This window comes from Herpailurus yagouaroundi, unplaced genomic scaffold (assembly GCF_014898765.1).
Source record: "Herpailurus yagouaroundi ecotype Mexico unplaced genomic scaffold, PumYag 164, whole genome shotgun sequence".
Classification (NCBI taxonomy): Eukaryota; Metazoa; Chordata; class Mammalia; order Carnivora; family Felidae; genus Herpailurus; species Herpailurus yagouaroundi.
Window position 1 is genome coordinate 2442244 of NW_024412405.1, and position 26332 is coordinate 2468575.

A 26332-nucleotide genomic window follows, 5' to 3' on the forward strand; every position below is an offset into this window, starting at 1 on the left:
AATACATTTATTGAAATTAGATCCTGGACAGCAAAACCATATAGATTAATGCGAAGCCTATTACAGGCTGTAATCTCAGGGGCTGTCGTTAGACTCCTAGTGTCTGAGCTTCTGTTTCATTAAGTATTATATTATTAAGCCAAGTCATTAGTTTGGGCTTGGAATTTTTACTTACATAGAAATTTAGTATGATAAATATGCCCTGTGTTAACTGTTACGTTGCAGGGAACCTCATGACTTCATATGTAATTATGATTTAAGGTAATGTAGAAACAATTGATAATATGAATATATATTATACAATTTGAGACAATGCTCAGTGGATTGCTTCACAGTGAAGTTATATTCATAGTTTTCTTAGCTGTGTTTAGATTAAAAACTAAAATCTTTAATAACAGAAGCTTTGATTATGAAATACAGAGTCATAAAATAAATGATTAAATCACTTGTCATTTATTGAAATAATGAATAATTAGAAGTTGACCTCTTTAACGACTTATTTTTCTAAACTATAGTCTAATCGATCCTGAACAGTTTATTACTAAGATGTTAGTTTTCTTCATTTCAGTGAATAGCTTAATCCTTTGAGCCAATAAATATTTATCGTAAATAATATCTTTTTTTTAATAGGTGTCTTTTTAAAATGAGAACCTTTTATTTATAATTCTGTCCTTGGTTACAGGACCCTCGAGTGTCTCTTTTCCACCAAGTGTGACTGAGCACAGCCTCGAGTGCCAGTCTGTTTTTCCTTCTCAGTATAAGAGCCTCTCCCTCGAGACCCTGCATTATGGTGATCTCCCTTGCCTGAACCTTCAGATGGTTTTTAGAAGAAATATTTAGCCTGAGCCACCTAGCCAAAAGCGATTCTTAAAATTCTAAGTCTTTGGCCTGGAGACAGAGCACACAAGTAATCATTATTTATTGCTGTTGTTTATGTGGTTATTTAGTTTAACATCTGGATAAATTGCCAGTTTTGCTAGTAAGCTAATTTGTAAATTGCTTTTTGATATCTGTTTTGCACACTAAACTATAAAGTGTAACACAGCCTACCAACAAATAACAGTTTGTGTCCCCCAAATTATGGTACTTAGATCTATTTTACTTGTTTCCTGTAATGCTCCTCATGGTAAAGAGTAGTCGTGGCAAATAAAATGCCTTTTGTTTGGTTGGTTTTTTTAAAGATAATCACGGGGGACAGTATTAATTTACTTACCTAAAGTTACTTATGTTTTTTCCAGTTCAGAATGGGCCAGATTCTTAATTCTTCATACTACATGCTATGATATTTAGGAGATGATATAAACTTTTCCTTTTCCTGCGAATAGATTAAAAGCTGTCTCATGTCAGTATTTTGTCACACTTGGTGGTAATTATTAATTTTGTTATTAATTCCTACTTTTTTTTTTTTTTTTTATGTATCAGCTGCATAAAGTGGCCAAAGTCTTAAGTTGCTGCTTTTTTGGTCATTGGGTAGATAATGGTGAGGGCAAGCGTACCAGGCGTCTGTGGCTAGAATGGTTTGTTCTATAACTTACTTGTCAATATAGGCCGCATCTGTAAGATAACGCATGTCAGCTGCTGTGCATCGTGTGTTACATTTTCTAGCACCACACGTGAGTATGTTGATGGAGTTTTTTTTTTTTCCTTCTCTTATTTTACATCTTGAGTTTTGGTGCCAAGTTTTCTTTTTCTCGTGAGGTTTTGTTATCTGGCTTAGATGATGGTCATTGTTATTTACCACTGTTTACGTCCAAAAAGAAAAATAACACGGGAGTAAGTGGCAGTTCTGTGAGCACACTGCGTGTGTGTGGACTTTAAATTACCAGCATCTCTGCAGATTGTCCTCAGCCCCATCCTCCTCCAGTATGTCAGGTGTGGGGTGTCCATACGTCAGTTACTTGTCCCTGTCCCCAGCCTTGCTTACCTGACAGTTGACTTTGTCTTGCAGGCCAAACCTGAACGCTGCCCACATGGAGGGCATGTGAACAGTCACTGCCCCATTTTTCTTTTCGACGCTCAAATAAGTAATAGTATAAGATTAAGTCTTCATGTGATTTTGGAGACAGACTTGAAAACTTGCCGACTGCCTGTGGATAATTAAGGACACCTTCTTACTGCTGACGTTGTAAACTGACATTTCAAGCCTTGGATTATCTTTACTTTCAGTATTTTGGCACCAGTGTTTTCTTGAGAGGTAAAGTGGAAAACCTTTCCGTGTCAACCACATATTGAGATAGCTTTTTTCCTGCCTCTGAGTAGACCTGAAGGGACTCTGCGGGGCTTCGAGTGCATCTAGATGTGCTTGGGTCTCAGGCACATTTGCTGGTCCTTTCCATGCCATGACATACGGGCACTAGTGTGTAATTAGGTCATGGCAGGGTCTCCAAGGCTTCGGATAAGAGAGCGTTTCCGGGGAGGCCACTGATTCCATGGTGACCAGACCTTCTAATGGGCTACATATATTTTAACTTAATTGTTTTGATCCCAAGAGGAACTTAACTGTGGTCATCAGATAACTGGAGAAGCACCAATAGCCTTATGTAAGCAAGTTCAGTGACTCACTCTAAAAAAATCTCTCTTGCCTAATTTAGAAAACAGGCACAGTCGGCTGTAGGAACAAAAGTCTGCACTGTGGTCTTGATAGGTTTTTGTTTAATGTTACAAAAACTGTATACATAGTACCGAACTTCCAGACGTCCTTAACTGAAATTCAGTTGGTTTAGTTTGGCTCCAAAGTGGTGGTCATATCTATGTGACCCAGCCTGCGTCTTGCCTGTAGAGCCCTGTCTGGAAGCAGAATTCCCCTTAGGGCATTTACGTGTGATGAGCAGATTGGATGTTCCTTGTGGCAAGTTTGTTTGCAACTCTTGCCCAGAATTATTTTATTAGCCATTCATTCATGTTTGAAATTTGTGGTTTCTATTCATTTGTTCACTTATTTGCCCTTAAGAATAACAGTCTATGAAATTTACCGGAATTGGGACTCTGAATTAGTTTCTGATTTTGTATCCTCTGCATTCCAGTCCTGCTCCCCTCCTGCTCTTGCCTCCCCTAGCTCATTGTCCCTGCGGTCAACTGGTCTGATCTTGCTCTCTGCTGGCTCTTTCCCCTTTTGCTGAGGTGCTACAGACACCGTGGATGAAATCCTTCCTGAGATGGCTCCTGCCAGACGGGAGCAGAGGTGGACTGACAGTATTGTAGAGTTGTCGACAGACTTAGTTTAGAAGTTTGATTAATCTCATAATACCTTGACTAGCACCTAGATTTTGATAATTGTGTAATTACTGCCTTTATAAATAGTGCTTTCAAATAACTGATGATTTCTATAGCCAGAGATCTTTTTCCTTTGCTAAATTATAGTGGGAGCATATTAAGTTAATTTTATCTGACTCTTTGAATGATGCTCTCATCCTTTAATGTATGGAAACATAATTGGGATTCAGTTGCAGTATAAAACTATCCTCAGTAATATTGACCTTGAAATGAAAACTTGGCACCAAATTTATTCAGGTAAATACTTTAAAAAAGTTTCTTCCTATTGTTACTTGAAGACTGTATTTAAGAAAGTCTTCAAAATTTAAGAGTTTGGATACCAAAGGGTTAAAAATACACGTTTTTCTTTTGCTGAAGAAATTTTAGATGTTTGCTAATGTTGTCTGTACAAATGGACATTTAGTGATGCTTTTTTTTATCTTTTTTTTTTTTTTTTTTTTAACGATTCCATGTATTTGCTTATTTCCATCTAGGAATAGTTACTAATGTATTTGAGATACAGCATACCAAATTTTAAAGTAACCAGAATCGTGAGTTAACGGTTTTAGTCCGTACTGTTAAACTTTTGCTGAACTGTTGGCATATTTAAATTGGCTCCATGCTACACAGTACTTACTAGCGGTAATTCAGGAGGCAGTGCTGGGGAGCGGCAGCTCTTGGTCAATCAAGGTGGTCACACGCCAGTGGCTTACGCTCAGTACATGTGCTTCTGCACCTCATGTATGTATATGTATTTTTAATCCAAATGTTGCCTGCAAATATTTTAAGTTTCCTGTGTTATGAACCATTGCCCGTTTTAAATCACAAAGAAGGTTCTGAATCTGTAAAAACTACGCGTGTCAATGTTTTCCAGCTACGTAATTCGAATTGACTTGATTTTTCAAGTAACCCTAGAAAGGGGGAGCACTCCATATAGAAACCACTGAAACTGCCACAGGGGCCTCTCCGAAAACCTTACGGTTGTGGCAGTGAGCGCTCAGTGTGGCCTCCTCTCTCCACACGAGGCATATGTTGAGGTATTTGTTGCGGTGATTGGTTTTCATGCTAATCTAGGAACTCAGACATAGACTCTGTAGATTTGCATGCTCTGCTTACCCTAATTTATGATACCTACCTTTTATTTGTAACTAACAATAGTTAAGTTGAGATCAGAATTTTAACAGAAATACTATTTATATAAAAATTGTGGTTATTTTTGTATTGTCACATGGCATTAACAAAAAGAAAACATCCTAAAGGTGATGTGACAGCTCAGATTCTAAAAATTCTATTTCAGTGATTTCCTGATCCGTGGTTTTTCAAATTAAAGCGAAAACTGTTGTTGCTAGAACGGCTTCTCGTACATTCCCATGGTGTGACACTGTAAGTGGAAAATAGACGGAGGACCAGCTGGCAGCAGGGTGGAGTTTTTTTTTTTAAATGCTTTGGGGAGACATCCTTCAGTACAGTAAGTGTTAATATTCCGTTCAGAACTTTACTGCAGGAAATACAGTCTCCAAGCATTTACCTCTTAAGTTCAGTAGAGTTTAAAAAAAATAGCACTTTATTTTGCCAGTTACTCAGCAGAACAAATAATTCACAGTGAAGATGATTTGATGTCTTTCGTATTTCTGTGTTGCGATTTTAAATTTTTTTTCTTTTTAACGTTTATTTATTTTTGAGACAGGGTGAGACAGAGCATGAACAGGGGAGGGTCAGAGAGAGAGGGAGACACAGAATCTGAAACGGGCTCCAGGCTCTGAGCTGTCAGCACAGAGCCCGACGCGGGGCTCGAACTCACGGACCGTGAGATCATGACCTGAGCCGAAGTCAGACGTTTAACCGACTGAGCCACCCAGGCGCCCCTGTGTTGCGATTTTAAACGAGTACCAGGACTCCCTCCCCGCCCTCCCGGGAGGAAACCGGTGGCCTGCTCAAAGATCGCTTTTCACGGTCGCGGTGAGCGTCACAGGAACCAGAATCTGCAGGTTCAGGCACTGTCGGCATGGCTGCCGTAAGAAATTTTAGCAGACTGGTCTCACCAGCCTAAAAATCCGGTCCTGTCCACTCTTTTTAAAAGGAAATTAACTTTGAAAGTTCAACAAACTGACCTGAGCATCAAGTTGATTGATGTCTCATTTTTCAAATCTCTGTCCGTTTTCGGAGATTTTTCAACTGGAATCAGAGGGTGAATGGAGAGCTTTTAGAATGACATGACAGCATGTCCACAGGGGTTCTTGTCTGCAGAAATGGACAGAGGTGAATTTTAGGTCACACGTCATCTACGTTCACCCAAGTGCATCAACGTGGAGATGCCGAGAGTATGTGTTGTTTTCAAGATGAGGCTAACAGTAACGTGTGCTTTCAGGACCACCCCAGTTTTCACGCAGAATACAGCTTTTGAGAGTATATTTAAATAATTTTCCAGATAGTGGTACTTTCCCTCTGGACTAGCGTGTGTAGACAGCAGTTCTGATTAACGTCTGTATCAGTGCCTCACTTGAACTTGTTAGGGGGGGTCAGCAGTGCACATGGCTATATAGCCCCACGTGGCCTGAACACCTGTGGACCAGAGGGGGAAGGCTTGGCTTTCAGAGAGCGTGGGATCAGACCCAGTGCTGCACTGGGAGGTGAGAGTAGCCACCTGCCAGCATGCAGTCCTGGTCCATGCCTGGCTTGCACTGACAGTCAGGAACATAGCAGAGAGAGCTTAGGTGGAGTACCTACATGACCTTGCAACACAGAGGTTTAAAGGCTCGGTGAATTGGTGGTACATTTTAACCAGGATTACTGTTTCAACTCTTAAAACATCAAACTTGAAACGTGCTTGAACAAGTGGGAAAGCATATATGAAGAAAGGATTTGAAGACATGAGCCTCTTTCGTTAAAATTTCAGGCCTTGAGAACTCTTCCGTTTAGTGATCATTTATTCTAGTCTTTGATGGAAACCCCATGTGGTTTCCAGCCTCTGTAGGACATGTGAAAGTTCCCTCTTTATGAAACTATGAAAAATGGTTGTGGAATTCAGACTTACAGAGACCGTTTTCGTCTCCCTCATAGTAAGCATATTGCCTGATCGCAAGACACCAGAACATCTAACAAAACACTCAGATGGAGTAGGAATGATGGTCTTACTTCTTTCCACATGCTCTCTTGGGCTTTCACGTGCTTTTAAAGTTTCCCTTTAACATTTTGTGGTGTAATCAATTTGGCACCTTTTTTTTAAAAAAGTTTTTTTGTTTGCTTGGATAGTACATAAAATTACTGGAAAGACAGCTTTGAGGAACGAACGCATGGTCAGACGTGTTTTATAAAAATAGGGGACTAGTTAGTAGTACCGTCCACTGGTCAGATGTTAACTCAGTGGGTCTACTGTGCTGCTGGTTTTTGTATGGCCCGTAAACTAAGAATGATTTTTACATTCTTAAATGGTTGAACAAAAATCAGGAGAAGAACCATTATTCTGTGACAAGTTAAATTTATGTGAAATTCTCATTTTAATGTCCATCAGGAAAATTTCAATGGAACGTAGACGTGCTCTACTGTGTACGTATTGTTCGAGGCTGCTTTCAGGCCACGAGGACAGGCCTGAGTGGTTGTGAGCAAGGGTGTGGCCTGTGGAGCCTGCAGTATTTACCGTCCAGCCATTTCTAGAGAAAGCGCCTGCCCAGCATCAGGGAGCCCGCGTTCCTTCCCAGGCAGTTTGTGTAATGTGCGCTCTGCCGTGGAGAAGCCGCGCTCTTAAATGTAAGCAGAGCAGGATTAGGGACTTGAACATTTGACAGAGTTCAGAATGGAAGAGTGAAGGCAGATAAACGGGATTCTGTTGGGTACCAGACTCAGGTATAAACGGACCCTTTTGCCCAAGAGGAGTATAAATGCTGTTAAATAAACCATGTGTTGTATACATTCAGTCCTTGGTAACAGAAGAAGGAATATACAGTTGACCCTCAAACTGTGCACGGCCGTTCATACGTGGATTTGTTTTTGATAAATACAGTACATACTGTACATGTATTTTCCTTACAATTTCCTTAATGTGTTTTTTTCTGGCTTTATGGTAGGAATACAACACATCATACATATGACATACAAAATAGGTGTTCCTCAACTCTTCGTGTTTTCCGTAAGGCTTCTGGACAACAGTAGGCTATCAGTAGTTAAATTCTGGGCGAGTCAGAGTTAGTGTGAGTTTTCCACTGCACCCGGGCGGGGGGTGGGAGGCACCCCATCCCCTCATTGTCCAAGGGTCTGCTGTAGTTGGAATCTTCTGTAGCTCAGTGGGAACAAAGTAAAGATGGTGAACGTCCCCATTTCTGGTAATACCATAGGGATCGTGCCAAAGTTGTTCTCTCCCGGTCAGTTCTTCCACAGTCACCGTGTGTCCCAGGTTCTGTCCTTAACATCTTCTAGCACGTCTTCTCTCCCTTTCACATCACTCTGACTCCTGGCCCCACAGAAGCGTGTGCGGAACCAGCATCAGTCCAGACCCGTGGCTGCTCGTTCTTCCCTGCTTGGTCCGCACGTGGGGTCCCACGTGGGGAGCACATGGCGTGAGTTGGCTATGGTCCTTTTGAGGTTTGAAGGTGATCCCTCCTGCCATCTGGAAACGGTGTGCGGGCGAGTGACTGCGTTTGCGGGGGAGGAGATCGTGCCTTCCTGCTCAGGTCTCTGCGCGCTCCTGCTCTCAGGCGTCTGCAGGCTCCGTGGCCTCCTCTCTGGATGTTGGTGCTGATTTGCCGCTTACTTGTGTTAAGGTTGTTTCCTGGGAAAGCAGTATGCTCTCTGTTCTAACCCCAGTCCAGCCTGGTGTTGTGTTTCTGAGAGGAAAGTGAAGCCCTTGAGTGTGTCTGGGAAACTGTTCTCTTCAGCAACTGGAGTCTCCTTAAGCGTCTCCGCTTTCCTCGGTGAAGTCCCGGGTGGTGAATGAACCATCCAGAAACTCGTGTGCTTTTCTTCCTCACTCGGATCTTTCCTGCCGACATCGTCTGTCCTGATTTCAGGCAGCAGCTTCTCATTTCCGTTTATGATTTTGGAGAGCAAGTCTGTGTTTCTTTACAGGAGTGATCATTTTATAAACTTTGGCATATGTTCTAGGGCTACGTTTTTTCAAATTTTGAGGAGTTAGATGTTTCCTTCCATGTAGCTACCTATTCTGTTCACATTTTTGATAGAGTAGACCTTTTCGGACTCTCTGCACTTGGGATAGCTCCTAGAGATGAAATACACCGTTTCAGAAAACCATCCAGCCAAACACTCATTTTAACATTTTTACATCAATAACGTGATTTCAAAAACCAAGCGTCTGATCATTTTATGTGTGTGAGATTAACGTAACCACACTGTCCAATCTTCGGCGTTTCTTTTCTATTGAATTCAGATATTAAAAATAATACCAAACTGTAGAATAGCACTCATCAGAATTTACAGCCATGAAATCAAGAAGTCAGTTTTAGTCCCCGTTAGCCCTGCACACAACTGCCTTACATTTTTAAGAAAACATTGCTGGTTCTGGGATTCTCGAGTCTTGTGTCTTTTATTTGTGTTCAACCCAAGTTTGGGCTTTCTCCTTTCTTCAAACTGTAACACGTTTCTTTATCTTATGCTTTAGAGTGGAGACAGGTTATGATTCCAAAATAGATTTTTTTCATTCCTGAGGTTGGAGCTCTGGGAGTATGATGGCTGGAAGTATGGGTACAAGGCTCGGTGGGAACCCCTGTGCGTCCCGGATCTGTGGTTTTCACTCTGGTGTCTCTGCACAGACGTTAGCCCGGGAAGCAAGCCTCACGCATCCGGTCCGCCTGTACCGGGCCCGTGGCCTCGCTCTGTGGAGGAGTAGGCGGTGTGGAGCCTCTGTTCTCGGTTTGTCGGCCTGTTTCGCTCGTTCACAGGTTGACTTCACAGAGTGCGTGTTTTTCTGGTCTTTTGGGGGAACCTCAACAGGGAGTTGCTTTTGTTCCTCTCATATTTATTCTTTCCTAATTGAGCTTCACAGGTGGTTCCTTCCTGTTTGTGTCATTGAGATTGTTCACATGACGCTCTGCCACCACTTCGTACTTGAGTCTGATGGGAGCTGCTGTGGAAAATCCCCCCTCCGCCATGAGAGATGCCGCGGGCCCTTCGGAGGGCCTTCCGCCGGGAGGCCCGTGCACGTGTTGTGGGGTGCTCCAGGCAGGGCCAGAAACCGACCTGAAACACACGGGAACTTAGCACTTCACGTCTCCGGCCACGCGGAGAAGTGATTTTAATGTCAGGACAGCCTTCTAAACTTCCACTTACAGTGTCACACGTTAGCATAAAATCTGACTTGTCAGTGCACTCTTTTGAGAGAGCCGATTGTTACGAATGCCATGGACAATTTCAGTACATGTTTGTTTGTTATGATTTTACTGAAGCTAAAGGAATGGATTATTAAACTTAAGTGCAGATAATATAGAATTCTGCTTCAGGGTAAGTCTGAAGTTGGCATAAATTTAGGTTCTTCAGACTGACATAAAAAAATGATTTTGAGAAGTTGAATAGGAAGATGCCTTTTTAAAGTTTAGCGTATTGATTTTGAAATGCCTATCTCCCAAATCGTGCTTCATAATCAGACATGCTTAAGAGAGAAGTTAGTTACGCAGCTGGGGCGAGGAGCTCCCTGTAAGGGAGCCTCGCCGTAACGTGTATTTTCTCGCTGCCCCGTGAGGTAGTCAGGTCGGCAGGGGCAGAGAGCAGGCGAGGACGCCGACGGGGTGTAACTCGGTGTTTTGTGTCACACAGCCTGAGGAACGCCAGTGGCCTGACTGCGGCAGACATTGCCCACACCCAGGGTTTCCAAGAGTGCACCCAGTTTCTCTCGAACCTGCAGAATTGTCATCTGAACCGTTTCTATAATAATGGCACCTTAAATGGGGGCCAGCAGAACATATTTCCTAATCATACTAGTGTGGGAGCACATCGCAAGAGATGCTTGGAAGACCCGGAACCCTTTGGAGTAAAGAAGGCTAGGACCGAAGGTGAGACCCCTTGGTGGGCGAGGGGGGCAGACGCTCCTGCTTTCTGTAACACGTTTTCTTTTTTACGGCTGGAAGCGCCTTCCAGATGAGACCTTCACTTGAGGGGCAGTGTGCCCCGAGGGTCCTGGTGCAGTGGTGGTGATTTTCCCAGGAGCGGATGAGAGGGAATGTCGACAGCCCAGGTGTGGATGTGCCGGTGTAACTTTCTGCACACCCAGGCCCACCTGCCATGAGTTAGAAAGATTTTTCTCGTTTCTTGTACCTGTTTGAAATATAACTATTAAAAAAATCTGCCACTGTGCCTGATTTTTTTTTTTATTTCCTGTGAATGTTCCTGAGCTTGTGACTGACATTGTTGGTCTGGGTGCAAAACACAGTTTGACATCTGAGCAGGTAGAGGTTTGCCCCCCTGCCTCACCCGTGCTGTGCCCTGGCCACAGCCGGTCCCCATGCCCCACAGGGTGGTGTGTGTGTCACAGCAAGACCTGGGGTGTCAGGTGGACGGTGAGGAGAAGTCTCTAAGGTAAGTTATTTTAGTTGTAAGTATTCTCCCACCTTTTTGTCTTCAGATAACTCTGGTGGAGTTTGCAAATAAGCAGTCACCCAGTCCCTGGGAGATGAAAACCCTCCCCTTAGTCTAGGAAACAAAATTGTGTGTAGATTCCTGCCTATAAGATATCTTACAAGATAGATTCATAGCTTGGTAAGAATATTTAATGAACTTAGAGATTTAGAGATGGCAACGAAAAGCAGTCATCTTGAAATTATGAACTTAGATAAGACTTGCTGAGCAGAAATGCAAAGTTGTGCCCTTTGACTGAGAACAGATCACCTCTCCAAGGGTAGTATGAGGAACCCTGAGTGGCCGGAGGTCTGCATTGACTAAATTTGGTGTGGGTCAGCATATGATCTGCACCTTTTTAGTTGAACTGGACTGTGTCCAGATGAAAACGGGTTTGGTTTTGGGTTTTTTTTTTGTTTTTGTTTTTTTTACTATAAAGCTGATAAAGTTGTATTATCTACTTTTAAATGCTTATCGTGAAGTCTGTGACTTTTTTTGTAGGAATGAATGCATGAGCCTAAATGTTTTACCAAATTCGTAACTTTTATAATTATACATGCTTTCTAGAAAGGTGCTATAACAGTCCTAAGCACAACAGGAAGGTGTGTCTAAACTTGAGAAGTGGTGTTTTTAATGGTGAAGTGTTGTCCAGTATTGTCATTCATTTGTGCCACGTCCCAATATTCTTTCTAATGTATTTTAAAGGCCCTTTAAGAGTAACCGCTTTTTAAATATAGTCCTTTTCATTCTATTAAATGCCTGGTTTAATATTTTGGAATGATATAAAGTGTTAGCTTCATTGTGCCCTCAAGCGAGAGTCATGTAGGATAAATCTTAAATTCTGTTTAGTACCTAAGGACATCACTTAACATTCTAATAAGGCTCAGAAATGTACCTGAGGAGTTCGTAAAACCAGTGTCAGGGTTTTTGGGTCAGTTGAATTGGCCGGTATCTCATTGTTGAAGTATCCTGAAAAGACTTTCCAGGATTCCTGGAACTTGAATTTAAGTTTCCTAAACCTTGTTTCCAAACACGGATTGGGTTTGAAGAATCATGCGATGTTCAGGGGCTTTTATTTCCCTCTTCCAGACACGGACTTGTTTTGCTTGACCAGGGTTAGGGGCTCACATTTTGCCCACCAAACTCCCCGTGCGGCTTTCCCGAACTGCCCGTTCCTGCTCAGCCGGGTGCCAGCTCGGAGGCAGACGCGGCCGGAGCCTGGTGCTTCGGGGATACGGCCCCACGGTCGGGCTCTGCTGCACACACCCGGAGTGGTCCTGTTCTGTCACCACCACAGGAGAAATCTCGGCTCGACTCCAGATGCCCTGACTTCGCCGCTCCTCTCGCGTGTGCTCAGCTGTGTGCTGAGCTGTATCGCAGTTCCGTGCACCTGGCGCTTGGGACACCGCAGCCCTGCAAGCGGTGGTGGTCCTGAGGATGGCCCACGTGTCACTCGAGCATATGTGTGCATGGATTTCTGTCCGGAGCACAGGCAGGTGCCTCCATCCCATGCCGTCCCCTGCCCGTCTTTCCTCTGAGGAAAGAGATGGGATTTTTTGCATTTTATTCTTACATACTCCCTGTCAGCGGGGGTGTCTCCACTACTAAAGATGTTTCCCCAGCTGCCTGGATTTTCTAAGTGAGGTTCTTTTTGCCTTCGGTAGCTATATAGCCATTTCCATTCTTTGATCGGGTTTTATTATGCAATTCAAGATATGTTCAAGTTACTTTTCATTTAATTTCTGGCGTCTTGTTTTGATTTGCTCTTTAAATGTGTGGGCTTAAATTTTTGCTCACTCTGAATTATTCATTTTGTAGACAAGTTTTTGATTTTCATGCCAGAGTAAAAATAAGTGTTTTTTTCCATATGCAATACATGATATAAAATGCCTTTTTGAATAACTTCACATGTAAAAGTATTTAAAAGAGTTTAAAATTGTCTCTCTCCCTCTCCCCCCTCCCACCCCCAGTATAAGTTTGGCTGCTGCTTTTTTTATTTTTCTTTTTTCTTTTTTTTTTTTAAATAAGTGCCAGGAATATCTTTTCTGTATAAATGCATAGCTTGGACCTTATTAATAAAACTCAGTCCATTCCGTCTTTCTACAGCTTAAGGATTACACATACTTGTGTTTTGGTGTGCAATCTATGTTCATAAAAGCAGGTACTTCCAGAAATTTTTCTGGCTCAGCCAGCTTTTAAAGATGTGCCTTGTAAATTTTATTTTTTAACTTTTTTTTTTAACTTTGGAATCCTGAGTCTGAAAGTTCTCTACTCTTCTCCACAGAAAGTAGCCTCTGTCTCTGCTTTCAATAAACAATTTTCAAGTATTTTAAGGTTATTGGTGTGGTTCTCCCTTGGAAATTACTGATGGAAAAGGACTTGAAGGGTTAAGAATGCCTCAGCCTTTCCATGTGGCCACATAAACTGCCCTGTGGGAACAAGTGCACGACAAAGGTGGTCCCAGGGGAGGTGCCCAGCTTCGACCGTTGACGCCAGTGTCTACTGCTCAGAGCACAGACCTGGTGGACGTGGCCGTGAACTATGGAGGGCGAAGTAAAATCCAAAGTCATTTAAACAGCTGATTTCGATTAAAAGTATTTGGCCTTAGAAGGGATTTTATTCATTTGGGGTTGTATTGAGGAAGCATCAGTATGTAAGTGGGTTTTGAGGTGTCCCCGCCGCCCCATTTATCAGCCACTCGCCCAAGATGGAGTGGCAGATGGCCTTCAGTTACAGCTGCTCTAACGGTTCAGGTTTGTTAGCATTTCTGTTAATCTTCAGGAATAACATTCAGTACAGTTTCTCAGATGTGTGTAGTCCTCGGAAACTCGGCCAAACTTACCAGGGAGACTGGTTGGAAAAGAACGCCAGTCCCATCCGGGAGAGAAGCTTCCACGTTGTTTTAATCAGGAAGTGTTTTGGGTGCAATCCCGGAGTCTGAGTTGGGCAAGGCGGTGTGAGTTATACACTGGCCCAGTAGCCCAGGGTTCTATAATTGGAAACCATTGCCATGGGAAGTAGGCCGTGGTGATCCCAGATCTCTCGTTAAATTAACTTCACGGTTTTGTTTTTTAATCAAAGATATATTACTGATTTTAGAATCTCATAATGTATTAAGTAGTTTATAAAAATACCTTTTAGGGAGAGTGTCTACAGTACTATGACTCAGTTTAAAATTAGCAATGAGGGGGTCCCTTCACTGGGTCAGTCAGAGCATGTGACTCTTGATCTCAGGGTCGTGAGTTCAAGGCCTGCGCTGGGTGTGGAGCCTAGTTTTAAAAAAAACCAGCAATGAGAAGTTTCTCAGTACACTCGTGCCCAGGGTGTATTTGACATTGAAGAGTCTCCACCTTTTAATTATCTGTCTGGACCACACTTAAAGAGGGGCAGCGGGGAAAGGAGAGGGTGTGATTTGTTACATGATACGTCTAAGTAATTTGAGCCTGAGATTCAGGAAATCAAATGCCTCCCCAGGAGTAAATCTGTAATTTGCTTCCTCATTTGATTGTCTGTCCTATACATACACACGACATCAGGTGTGCTAAGCGTCCTCATGTTTGCAGAAAAGGACTACTTGTCTTCCGTTGTTTGACCAGAGGAGGAGAACACTGGTTTGAATAACAGGTGATTGTTTCGTCTTAGTCCCTAAAGACTTAGTGTCATGTACCTGCAATGTGAATGAGTCCCACTTCGACACCAGGAGGTTTCTGTGATGCGCACTCCCGAATTCAGACCTCCCGAGCCACGGCTGTGGCAGGAACCAGCGGGACTCCGTCCTGGCGCACCTTCTTCAGAACTGTGTCTTCTCATGCACCTTCCCTTCCCTGTCCTTTTAACAAAATCCCAAGTCCCACCTCAGTGTTTCCAGAACCATCACTGCTGCTCCGTGCCCTTGACATCTCCGCTCCCCTGCCCTCCTGACTTTCCCCCAGGGCCTGACTTGGGGCCGTGGCAGGAGCTAAAGTCCTATGAAAGGTCACCTCACAGTAGAACCACCCTCACTTTGGCCTTAGTACTGCTCTGATGTTAATAGCACCTTTCTTTTAAAAAGTCATTATTTGAGTAAAATGTGCTCTGTAGTGGAATCAAGAATAGTTCTGATTAATTAGGGCTGGTGGGAAACTACCAAGGGGACATTTCCTTCCTGGCTTTGTTAAAGGGGCACTGATGGCTTCCCTGGCAGTCAGAGCTCCTGGTTCCAAGGGGAAGACCGCAGAGGGGTGAGGTGGACCTGGGACCCCCCCCCAGCACTGGCACCTGAAAGATGCACAGAGGAAGGAGATCACTAGTCCATGCCCTGCCCCCAACCTCACTGAAGTCCATTGTGTGAACAGCTTGGCAGTATTTGCACATCAGGTGGTCTCACCTGTGTGGAAGGTGTGGGGGGGGGGTTAGCACCCCACTAGCCAGCTGGGGCACTCACTTTTTTTTTTTTTGAGAGAGAGAGTGTGGGGAGGGGAGGGGCAGAGAGAGAGGGAGACACAGGATCTGAAGCAGGCTCCAGGCTCTGAGCTGTCAGCACAGAGCCCAACGCAGGGCTCGAACTCGACCTGATCATGACCTCAGCTGAAATCAGACGCTTAACCGACTGAGCCCCCCCTAGAAGTCCTCACATCTTAGAAATATGTGACCGTACAGATTGGTTTTTGCCTTTTAAGAGATTTCTCTGCTTTTAAAGTTAAGCCAGGTTAGACTTATTTTTGTGAGCCCTGGGTAAGTCCTTCAGTGCCCTTGGCAATTGAAATCTTGTTTTTGGTGGCGCCCAGCTGGCTCAGTCAGTGGAGCGTGGACACTTGATCTCAGGCTCGTTGGGTTCGAGCCCCATGTTGGGCATAGAGCTTACTTTTAAAAATAATAAAAAATAAATCTAGTTTTTGTGTACATGTCCTACATGTCTGTACAGGTGGCATGCTGGTTGCACAGTAAGTGCGCACCTTCCAGACTTGACAGCCAGCGCAGCAGCCAGCTTCCTCGATGGCACGGTTTCTGTAATGCAACAGATAGGTGTTGCCTGGTTTCCAAAAGCAAAGTATAGTATCTTTCCCATGTTTTCAAATGGCTTGGTCATAAAATAAATCTGTAGTTTTAGAGCCTTGCTAAGAACTGGCTTTAGGGATTTTAGATGGAAGTACAAAGGCAGATTTCTGTGTTCAATGGTTACACTTGGTTAGGACTTGCTTCTGCAGGAAGGAAGCTGGGAGGGTTTATTTTGAGTGAAGCCTAGCCAGTTTTCTATCACAACTATTCAACATCTAACGTGTTCTAGAATCTTCTCAAATGCCTGCTTTGACCAAGTAAAAGGTAAGGACATTTTTTAATAAAATGTTCAGTAAGTTTTTTCCTTTTAACTGTGGAGGTCAGTAGGAAAATGGAAGGGAGTCTCTTCTTTTCCAAAGTGTAAATAAGATCAAAATGGGTAACTTGGAAAAAAGACATTTTGTTTTTTCTGAAATTTCTGTAAGTCCACCTTTCTCAGATACAATGTGGAATATTTCATCGGTTCCTCTGGCAAAGACAAAGTGGGTACGTGTGGGAGAAAAGAGTGAAGTCAGATCCAGTGCTCTTAAAATTCTGAGAGGCCAATATTAACATCATGGTTTCTAAAATACAGTTTTAAAAAGCAAGTTGCAAGTTTAATGCACTTCCTCTGAGTGCCCTCTGAGTTTAATGCACTTCCTACTTAGAGGTGCTAGAAATAAATGAAGTATAAAATAGTACTACCCAGGGTTCTGGACCAGCCGGATTATCAGCCAAGGAGTTAAAAAATCCTTGCAGACATTCTACGGGAACAATGCACTACAAAGATTGCCTGTCTGTAGAGAATGAAAATTCTAGGCTGGCTGCATCGGCACCTGCTGCCCACATTAAAGAGTTCCTTGCTTACTAAAATACGCAAGCCCTTGGTCTGTTTCATTTTTCTCCTGCCGTGTTAATGGGGTACTATCAGCATTCACAAAGTGACGCCTGTGAGATGGGACCGTTGCCGAGTAGTCCCTAGTGCGGAGCCTGGGTCTCAGGTTCAGGGAGTCGTTTTTGCTGTGAGGTGGCGTCGGGCCCTGGCCCCTCCCCTTGGACACAGTTTTCCCTCAGGATGTCCCCAGACTCCTTTGCCAGCGGCCCTTCTGGCCCCCTAGTGGCAGGTGTGCCCTCGTGTCCCACTCCACTTCACAGCCGGTCTCATCGGAGGGAATTCTCCCGGCTTCATTACTAGCCACTCTGCTTACTATTGAGACTTTTTGTTGGATTGCTGTGTCCGAGCCATTCCAGGCTAGCCCGTGGGCTTCATGCACTGAGATGGGAGCTCTTCCAGGCCCTGGGCTTAGGGGATGAGGAGACAAATTTCCCTGCTTTTATGAAGCACTGTTGTGTGGTTGTTTGGGGGTTTTTTTGTTTGTTTTTTTGTCCTCTGTCAGTTTTGTTTTGTTTTTTTTAAACCTGCTTTTCAGAAGCCTGAAATTGTACAGATAGCCTAGCTGTCACTTTTCCGGAGGGACTCTGGCCCCTGAATTCTGAAGAGCGGACGTTACAAGTATGCATACCAAAAGCTGTGTTGTATCCCAGTGGAATCTTCCTTCCTGTTTGCAAGGACACTTGTGGCTTTGCCGTGCTGGCCCGCACGGTTCTCCTCCAGCCACCTGAGCACCTGCCTGACTTCTCAGGCATAGGAGAGGAAGGTGCAGAGCCCGCCCACTGCACACTCCTCATCCCCCAAGTAACTAGCTGAGGTCTCCCTGAAGGTCATGAGGACTTACTTCGTCAACTTGCACCCCGGATGCCCGGGCCACCCACCCAGCTTTTGAAGGTGGCCTGTTTACCGCTGATTTCCTGAAAGTACCTTGTTTTACAGTGAAGGTAGAGCCTTGCCTGTCGCTGACGTAGGCCCTTAGAGGAGGAAGGAAAGCTCTCAGTGGGAAAGACTGAGACCCACCGTTTAACGCCTCTGGTTTGCAAGCACCTCTCTTGTGGAGTTCTCTTGGCCCCGTGCCTGTTCGCTCAGGTTTTTGCCCAGCTACACAAACCACACTGTTCACTTTCTGTTTTCCCCACATACTCACCACTCAGAATGTGTGCCTCTTTCATGAAGACCATACATTATTATCTTTGGTCTCCATAGTTTGGGTTAGGGTTAGTAAGAATCTAGACGTGGCATGCTCGTTCCTGTTTTTTTGTTTTTTTTTTTTAATGTTTATTCATTTTTGAGAGACAGAGTGTGAGCAGGGAAGAGGCAGAGAACAGAGGGAGAGAGAGAACCCCAAGCAGGCTCTAGGCTCTGAGCTGTCAGCAGAGTCTGACACGGGGCTCCAACCCACAGATGGCAAGATCATGACGGAGCCAAAGTCAGACACTTAACTGACTGAGCCACCCAGGGGCCTTGATGCTCATTTCTTTCTTTCTTTTTTTTTTTTTTAATGTTCATTTTTGAGAGAGAGCATGAGCAGGGGAGGGCCAGAGAGAGAGGGAGACACAGATTCCAAAGCAGGCTCCAGGCTCTGAGCTGACAGCACAGAGCCCAACGCGGGGCTCAAACCCATGAACTGCGAGATCATGACCTGAGCCGAAGTCACATGCTTGACCAACTGAGCCCCCCAGGTGCCCTGATGCTCATTCCTGTTATGTATATTGAAAATGACTCATGTGCCTCTAGAATTAGTAGTAATTAGAGCTGCAGAGTTCGTGTCAGTTTTTAAATGTTTATTTGAAAGAAATATTTAGTTCTGAAAGTTACTGTTTGTTGTATATCCTTGGACTCAATAATTCTCAGTATTTCTCTGACTAAAGAACCAGAAATGGACACAGAGCTGTGTCTATAAGGATGTTGATTATGTTGCTCATGACAGGAAAGAAAGCTGAAGCAAAGCCAGACAGCGGTGGGGATTTGGTGGTGGGTGCATTATAACACAGCCATGCAGTGGATGACTATTCGACTTTAATGAATTCTTTTGAACTTAGTTGATGAGATGCGTTCATGCCATGGTCAATGAATAAGAAGGCAAGGCATAAAAGTGACTTTGGGGTCCATTTTTATAACAGCACATACTTATGAAGACTAGAAAGCCAAATGTCCAGTGACCGTGACTGTTCCTGTCGACGGGGTTCCTAGGGGAAGTGTGCGCAAAGGCGATACTTGGAGGAGACACGATTGAACGTGCACGCTAGTTTTTCTCCAAGACACAGAGAATGATCATTTTCTGAGAAATGTGCATTCGTAACTTCCTCTCAAATGTCTTGAAACTAAGACTCTTAAGGTTTGTTTCCAGTTTTATCGTGTGTTGGTTCACAGACCTGTGCCTCACCAGGACACTATTGAGTCTTGACTTTAACCTCATTTTCTGCTACTGAAATTAGTGATTTTTGTTTTGAAATTTGAAGATAGTTTTAATGGTTGATGCTATTCAAGAATTATCTTAGTATTTATGAAACACAACTGAAAGAACATTTGGGGGCATAATAGAATATGCTGACCTTAAAAACCTATTTAGAAACATCTCTGGGTTGTACACCTGTTGTATTTTGTTCAGGTGACAGTCTTAAAGGAGAATTTGTACTATCGAGCATACGTAGAATGAGTACCTGGAATCCCGTGACTTTTCATTGAAACCGCACACTTGAGGAGATGTTCTTTATTATGGAAAAGGGGGTTTCCCAGGAGTGTACTTGATTTATCAGCCGTCTGTGGATCACCAAGTTGTTGGCAGTTTCACAGCAGCTAGCGCTCTTGAGGCAACAGGATTATCTTGAAGGCTCTTAGGTCCGGGGATCTAAAATCGCCTTTGTGTTCTGTGCAGCTCAGAGCTCGGACTACTGCGTGCCACTGGAGAATGGCGAGACGGAAGACGATGCGGACAGAATGCTCGTCGACAGAGAGTGTGCTGCTGTAACAGGTGGGGGTGGACAGTTTCCTGTTAGCTGCGGCAACAGCCCCATGGTCGAAGACACCACACAGCAGGAGGGTGGTTCTGTCGGACCAAAAGAAATAGAAATATATACTGTGTCCGCAATGCAGACCCCTTGTCGTTGCAAGAACCAGTATGCGTATTATTTCTAACGTGAGTTTCTCTCACAACGTTTGCACTCTGTTGTCCAGCATTTTAAAGAACGTTCTGCCGTGTGCATATCTTGGGCGAGTTTGTAGACAACAAGGATACGAGTGTTTTGGGTGCACGTTGTATAGCTGTGAAAGCTGTTAAGTGCAATCTTCCTATTTTGATTTGAAACTTTTGCTTAACGTGCCTTGTTTAATTCTCCTGGGTTTTGCATGCGTCCCTTTCTGACATGTGACCTTTGGGTGAACGCACCGGACGGGCGTCCGTTGCCGGTAATCTCAGCGGGATAAAGGGCGGGGAGTGTGACCCGCTGTAGACCAGGAGCTCCAGCCGACGCGTGGTTCTCACTCGTGACCGGTCACGCCGCTGTGGACTCTCCTGCTCGCCGCTCCCGGTTGCTCTGGCTTCTGGGGCGTCGCTGGACACCGCGCTTCACGAAACACGTTTTGCGTGCCCAGAGTGTTAACATGTTCAAACGGTTGATAGTCGTTTTCAGTTTTTAAAAGTCGAAGGCTCCATTTCTTTTTAGCATTTAGAATCTCTCGAGATTTATCCTTTCAGTTAACACTTTGCTCTGCCATTCTTCAGGTGATCCTGAAAACACGTTAGCTGTTTCCTCCTGTGTTGATACGTTTAGAAGGAGATACTGGTTGGTTGCTTGGTTGGTTTTTAAGGCTTTGTTAGTGTATCTCTGTGCTAAATTCTTCAGCGGGGTAGGAGATTATGTGTACGGTTTCCCAGACGTACGTGAAGAAATCATTTCTAAGCGTACAGGGTTGTTACGGGTGGATTCGCCTTTTTGCCAAAGAATTCAGTGGGTAGATTTTCTAAGGGAAATTTTGATTGGATAACACATTTAAAGACCTTGGCCAAAGACGAAAAACAAAACTCAAAGCTCTTCAAAAAAAATAAATAAATAAATGGCATTGCTACATGCTTTCAAAAAGGCAGGAGTAATCACTCTTTACTCTTCACACACTAATTCCCTGGGTTTTCGGGCTGAACTTAATGCCAGGCTTGGGCGTAGATTGAAAAGGCCACGCTTGGGGCGCCTGGGTGGCGCAGTCGGTTAAGCGTCCGACTTCAGCCAGGTCACGATCTCGCGGTCCGTGAGTTCGAGCCCCGTGTCGGGCTCTGGGCTGATGGCTCAGAGCCTGGAGCCTGTTTCCGATTCTGTGTCTCCCTCTCTCTCTGCCCCTCCCCCGTTCATGCTCTGTTTCTCTCTGTCCCAACAATAAAAAAACAACGAAAAAAAAAAAAAAATAAAAAAAAAAAAAAAAAAGAAAAGAAAAGGCCACGCTTCGTTTCAAGCCCAGCTCATCCAACGGAGCAGATGCCACATTTCCCCTCAGCTTACGGCACTGTGTGCCGGCACACACACAGGGTACTGGGCTGCCAGGGATCCCCCACGGTGGGTGGGCAGACGGGGAGCAGGAGCGCGGGCCCCAAGGGGCGCCTGGAGCCAAGTGAGGACGGCCAGGAGGACACAGTCCCGGCCATGCGGGGGTCACAGCTCAGCCAGTCTCTGGGATACCTGCTAGTTTCAGGCTCAGTTTTATTAGATACTCCATGACGACGTGAGGTTATCAACTGGCCTCGATTTTGAGATTGCATAATGGAGCTAATTTACACTAACTGGGCACCGAAGAGAAACAACACGCACACATGCACACGCACACACACACACGGGGAACACTACATGGGAACAGTGCGTCTGGGTAACTCGGATTTCCAAGGTCATGCTCATTTACCTTTTCAGGTCCAGTCACCTGGAAACGTACTATCCATCTTTGTGAAAAGTGCATCGTTATTTGTCCTAATCACTGTCAAGGTTGCCATCATAGTCGGGAGTTTGACCACCCAGGAAACGTTGTCTATACTTTATTTTTGAAAAATAACTGATATAAATGTTTCTCTGGGAATATCTTGTTTCATTTCTTTTTATTAGGTTCTTGAGACACTTGTTCTCTGGCCTTGAGTGTTTACTAAATGGAAAAGCTGCCATTTAATTTGAAAAAAAAAAAAATAATAATCCCTTATCCTCTGAAGAATTTATAGCAGTTTCCAAACTATGATTATCACTTAAATTGCCAGAAAAATGGATGGTTAATGGAATGTTTGGAAGGTGTTTTTGTTCACTGAACAAGCCGTGATCTTTTTGTTGGCGGGAAGATTTGTGGATCACACAGAAGCCTGGTGTCCAGACGCCAGTCAGAGGCGCACAGATGGCAGGTGGCGCAGCGGACAGCAAGCCCTGCTGGGGGGCAGAGACGCGTCCTCGCTGGGAAGGCAGTGGGACTCCTCTCCTCTGTATTTAATACCTTTCTTTAATAGCCCAGGCCATTGAGATTAAATTCAGTGTCACAAGCAAGACCTGATCGTAGATGATCCTCTGTGCTGTTGAGCGAATCCCCACGGACACAAATGGTAGTCTTGAGTCTCCTCGTACCGAAAAATACCTCGTACTGGCTCTTCCCGTGGGTCCGCACGTGTTGTGACTGACTCTTCCCCCCTCCCCCCATAAGGCATCCTCCTCTTAATGGATGTCTAAACAATCAACGTTTTTCCACCGTAAGTGATTTTTTACAGCAGTCCAATTAGGTGAAGCCTTGGACCCCGTTGTCCCTGTAAATGCTGAACTTGGAGGAGCCCGCCAGTCAGTGCCAATGTGCCGCTGGCCCCAGGGCGGACGCGGGAAAGCACTTAGCGACTCGTTCTCTCGTCGCCGCTCTGCGCTGTGCCTGCGCCGCCGTGTGGCATCTCGCAGAAGTGCCAGGTGGATGCGAGTGGCGCTAAGACGTGACCTCTTGCGTCCACCTCCCCGGCTTGAGAGGCGGGCGGCCTCCACGGAGCTCTGCGCCACTGTCTCGCCTGGTCCCAGGAGCTGCCCCAGGCCCGGCTTCACGGACCCTTCTCTTTTTCCCTTAAGAGCTGCAGAGCTGTGGGGTTTTATTTTAGCTCCGTGGAAATCCTTCCGTTTAGTTCTGCTGTACTTTTTTCTCGGGTGATTTTTAAAACTTCTTTCTGAAAGTAGTCTTAAAATGAGAACAGGTTTTTTTTTTTTGACAGCTTTTCAGTACTGCTGGTATTTTTCGTGCCGTGTTATTTGTCAGCTTAGGTTTTTAAACTCAGCTACTCGATGCTACTGAAATTCATAAATGTTTCCTATCTTACCAGGCAAGTGGCACTGTTGTGTTCTATTTTTAAATCTGCCAGTGCACAGTTTTCTACTTCGGCGAAGGAACCGGTCTGTTTGAGAGAAAAAACAAAAGCTAAATAAACCCTTTACAATTGTAGCAGCAGTGAAACATTTTTTGCACTTTCTCCTTCCCCCCCTGGTTCTGAATTTTGGTGACAGGTGTATTTCTTAATGCAGATGTGAAAAACAGTAGCTCCGTGTCGAATACATTGACAAATGGATGTGCCATCAATGGACACTTGGACTTCCCCTCCACGACACAGCTCAGTGGGATGGAAAGCAGGAATGACCAGTGCTTGACAGGATCTAATGGAATTAGCAACGGATTAGTGCCAGGACGGCCTTTTCCGAGTAGTCAGGGTTCTGTTTGTATTAATGGGACCGAGGAACCGGAAAAGACCGTGAGCGTTAACGCGGAGATGTGCGGCTCTCTGCACCTGAACGGGAGTCCGAGTAGCTGCGTAGCTAATAGACCTTCGTGGGTGGAGGACATCGATGAGAGTCTGCACTATGGGCACTACCATGGCTTTGGGGACACTGCCGAAAGCATCCCCGAGCTCCACAGCGTGGCAGAGCGCCCCGGCTCCGCGAAGGGGGGAGACAGACACGGCAGCGGCACCCTGGGGGCCATGCACCTGTACCACGGCTCTTAGAGACACACTCGCCCCCACCCCCCTGCAGCAGCCAGCTCAGTCCTGAAGTGGCATCGATTTGAGGGAATGCTGCGACTTGTACTATTTTTTTATACTTTAGCTTTCTGGAAAAAATAAGCTTTTATTGGAAAAGTTCCTCCCGAGTCCCTATTGTATGCACGCGTAGGGCTTATTAAGTGCATAGCTGTTTCTTTCACAGGATGGTGAGCCTCTTCTGGAGTTTAATTTTTCTCCCGCCAGCCGCAGTGTTTTCTTTTGAATACCGTCACCTTAATTGCCATTATTCCTTCAGTCAAATTAAATTATATCTGATCAACATTAATTGGGGCCAGAAAATGAGGTGCCTGGTGATTCAACTCCTTGCACATAGTGATTTTGAAGAGCTTGCTTTTACTCTTTCCTGTAGAATTTGTGACAGAAGACAGCTCTTTCCCTATGCAAAGTATAGCCTTACAAAGATTTCTTGAAGAGAACGTTTGATTTTTCAGTCTTTTCATGGAAACTTTGCGACTTGCCGTGTGGCGAGGTCTTGCTTAGAGCCACACGTAGTGGTTCGGGGGTGTGAGCGGCCCCTTCTTTAAAGCCGTGGCTCCCTGCCCTGGATTTCATTGAAAATACATGCAGCCCGGGACTGACCTATGATATTATTCCACATTTCTTGCTTTGTCTCTACACCTTTTCCCACAGATAACGGTTTCCTTTATAGGTAGTAGAAATTACTCTTTGTAGGAACTGCCAGGTCAGAATGTTTAACTGACTTTTTGACTTATATTTTCTTTTTTCCTCGTTTTTGTTTTTTGGGGTTTTCTGCTTTAAAATGTATACCACTATGTATATCCAGTCAACTGAGAGAATTTCGGATCTCTCTTAATAAAACTGCACTAAGTTTATGGTTTTATAGAAATTAGCTTTTGTTTAGGCAACTAGTGGTCACACTGTGCAAATATTGTAATGAATTTTTACTTTTCTGATTTTTGTAATAAAAATTGGTGAAGATCGAGAAAATGTCAGATGAACAAACCAATGTTCTAAGAGTGTAACTAACATGTTGTTTTTAAACTGTTCTTTACAAATTGAATAAAAAACTCTCACACTCGAGTTGTTCCTAGGGTGTTCTTTCTTTCCAAGGTGTGAGGGCCCGTAGGGCGCATCTGTGCAGGAAACAGGAAGGGAGGTTCAAGTTCAGTATTGCCTTTTATTTTGCTTGTAAGATTTTACTTGACTCCCCTGATCCTACCCATGTAGCTATTTCTTACCACTGTTTGATTTGTTAACATGTGTGCTCTAGTTGTATGGATACTTGGTCTCACTAGGTGGCTCTTAGGGGTCTAAATTGCTGTCAGCCAACAGTAATGTCCCTGCGTGCTTATTTTCATAAAAGACAGCAACCCAAGAGGCTCCTGGGCGGCTCAGTCGGTTAAGTGTCCGACTTCAGCTCAGGTCATGATCTCTCAGTTCACGAGTTCGAGCCCTCTGTCGGGCTCTGTGCTGACAGCCAGAGCCTGGAGCCTGCTTCCGATTCTGTGTCTCCCTCTCTCTCTGACCCTCCCTCATTCATATCTGTCTCTCTCTGTCTCAAAAATAAAATAAAACATTAAAAAAACTGAAACAGGAGTGGTAAAGTGAGTGGAGACAAAGCTCAAATAAGCCTGGATGTGAGCTGATATTGACACTGGTATGTAAATGTTCATTGTTCTGTGTACTTTGTATATATTTGGGGGAATTTTTTTTTTAATTTTTAATTTTATTATTTTTTATAATTTACATCCAAGTTAGCATATGGCGCAACAATGATTTCAAGAGTAGATTCCTTAGTGCCCCTCCCCCATTTAGGCCCTCCCCTCTCCCACAACCCCTCCAGCAACCCTCAGTTTGTTCTCCATATTTATGAGTCTCTTGTGTTTTATCCCCCTCCCTGTTTTTATATTATTTTTGCTTCCCTTCCCTTATGTTCATCTCTTTGGATCTTGAAGTCCTCATATGAGTGAAGTCATATGATTTTTGTCTTTCACTGACTAATTTCACTTAGCATAGTACCCTCCAGTTCTATCCACGTAGTTGCAAATGGCAAGATTTCATTCTTTTTGATTGCTGAGTAATACTCCATTGTGTATATATACCACATCTTCTTTATCCATTCATCCATCGATGGACATTTGAGCTCTTTCCATACTTTGGCTATTGTCGATAGTGCTGCTATAAACATGGGGGTGCATGTGTCCCTTTGAAACAGCACACCTGTATCCCGTGGATAAATGCCTAGTAGTGCAATTGCTGGGTCATAGGGTAGTTCTATTTTTTAGTTTTTTGAGGAACCTCCACACTGTTTTCCTGAGTGGCTGCACCAGCTTGCATTCCCAGGAAATTTTTTTAAATTAAGACTTGAAGAAGACAAAGAATGATCTAGTACTTTAAAAACATATGGGGGGCGCCTGGGTGGCGCAGTCGGTTAAGCGTCCGACTTCAGCCAGGTCACGATCTCGCGGTCTGTGAGTTTGAGCCCCGCGTCAGGCTCTGGGCTGATGGCTCAGAGCCTGGAGCCTGTTTCCGATTCTGTGTCTCCCTCTCTCTCTGCCCCTCCCCCATTCATGCTCTGTCTCTCTCTGTCCCAAAAATAAATAAAC

The 26332-nt window shown here is 44.4% G+C and overlaps 1 protein-coding gene across 1 annotated transcript in view; it reads left to right on the top strand.

The window, feature by feature from the left end:
- Positions 1 to 24806, top strand: part of ANKRD10 (ankyrin repeat domain 10) — a 33413-nt gene extending 8607 nt beyond the window's left edge. Inside the window, exons 4-6 of the mRNA XM_040487075.1 lie at positions 10015 to 10250; positions 19599 to 19694; positions 23233 to 24806. Of these exons, the coding sequence (XP_040343009.1) occupies positions 10015 to 10250; positions 19599 to 19694; positions 23233 to 23708 (808 nt within the window). The 3' untranslated portion in view covers positions 23709 to 24806. The remainder of the gene's footprint in view (positions 1 to 10014; positions 10251 to 19598; positions 19695 to 23232) is intronic.
- Positions 24807 to 26332: the final 1526 nt, after the last annotated feature.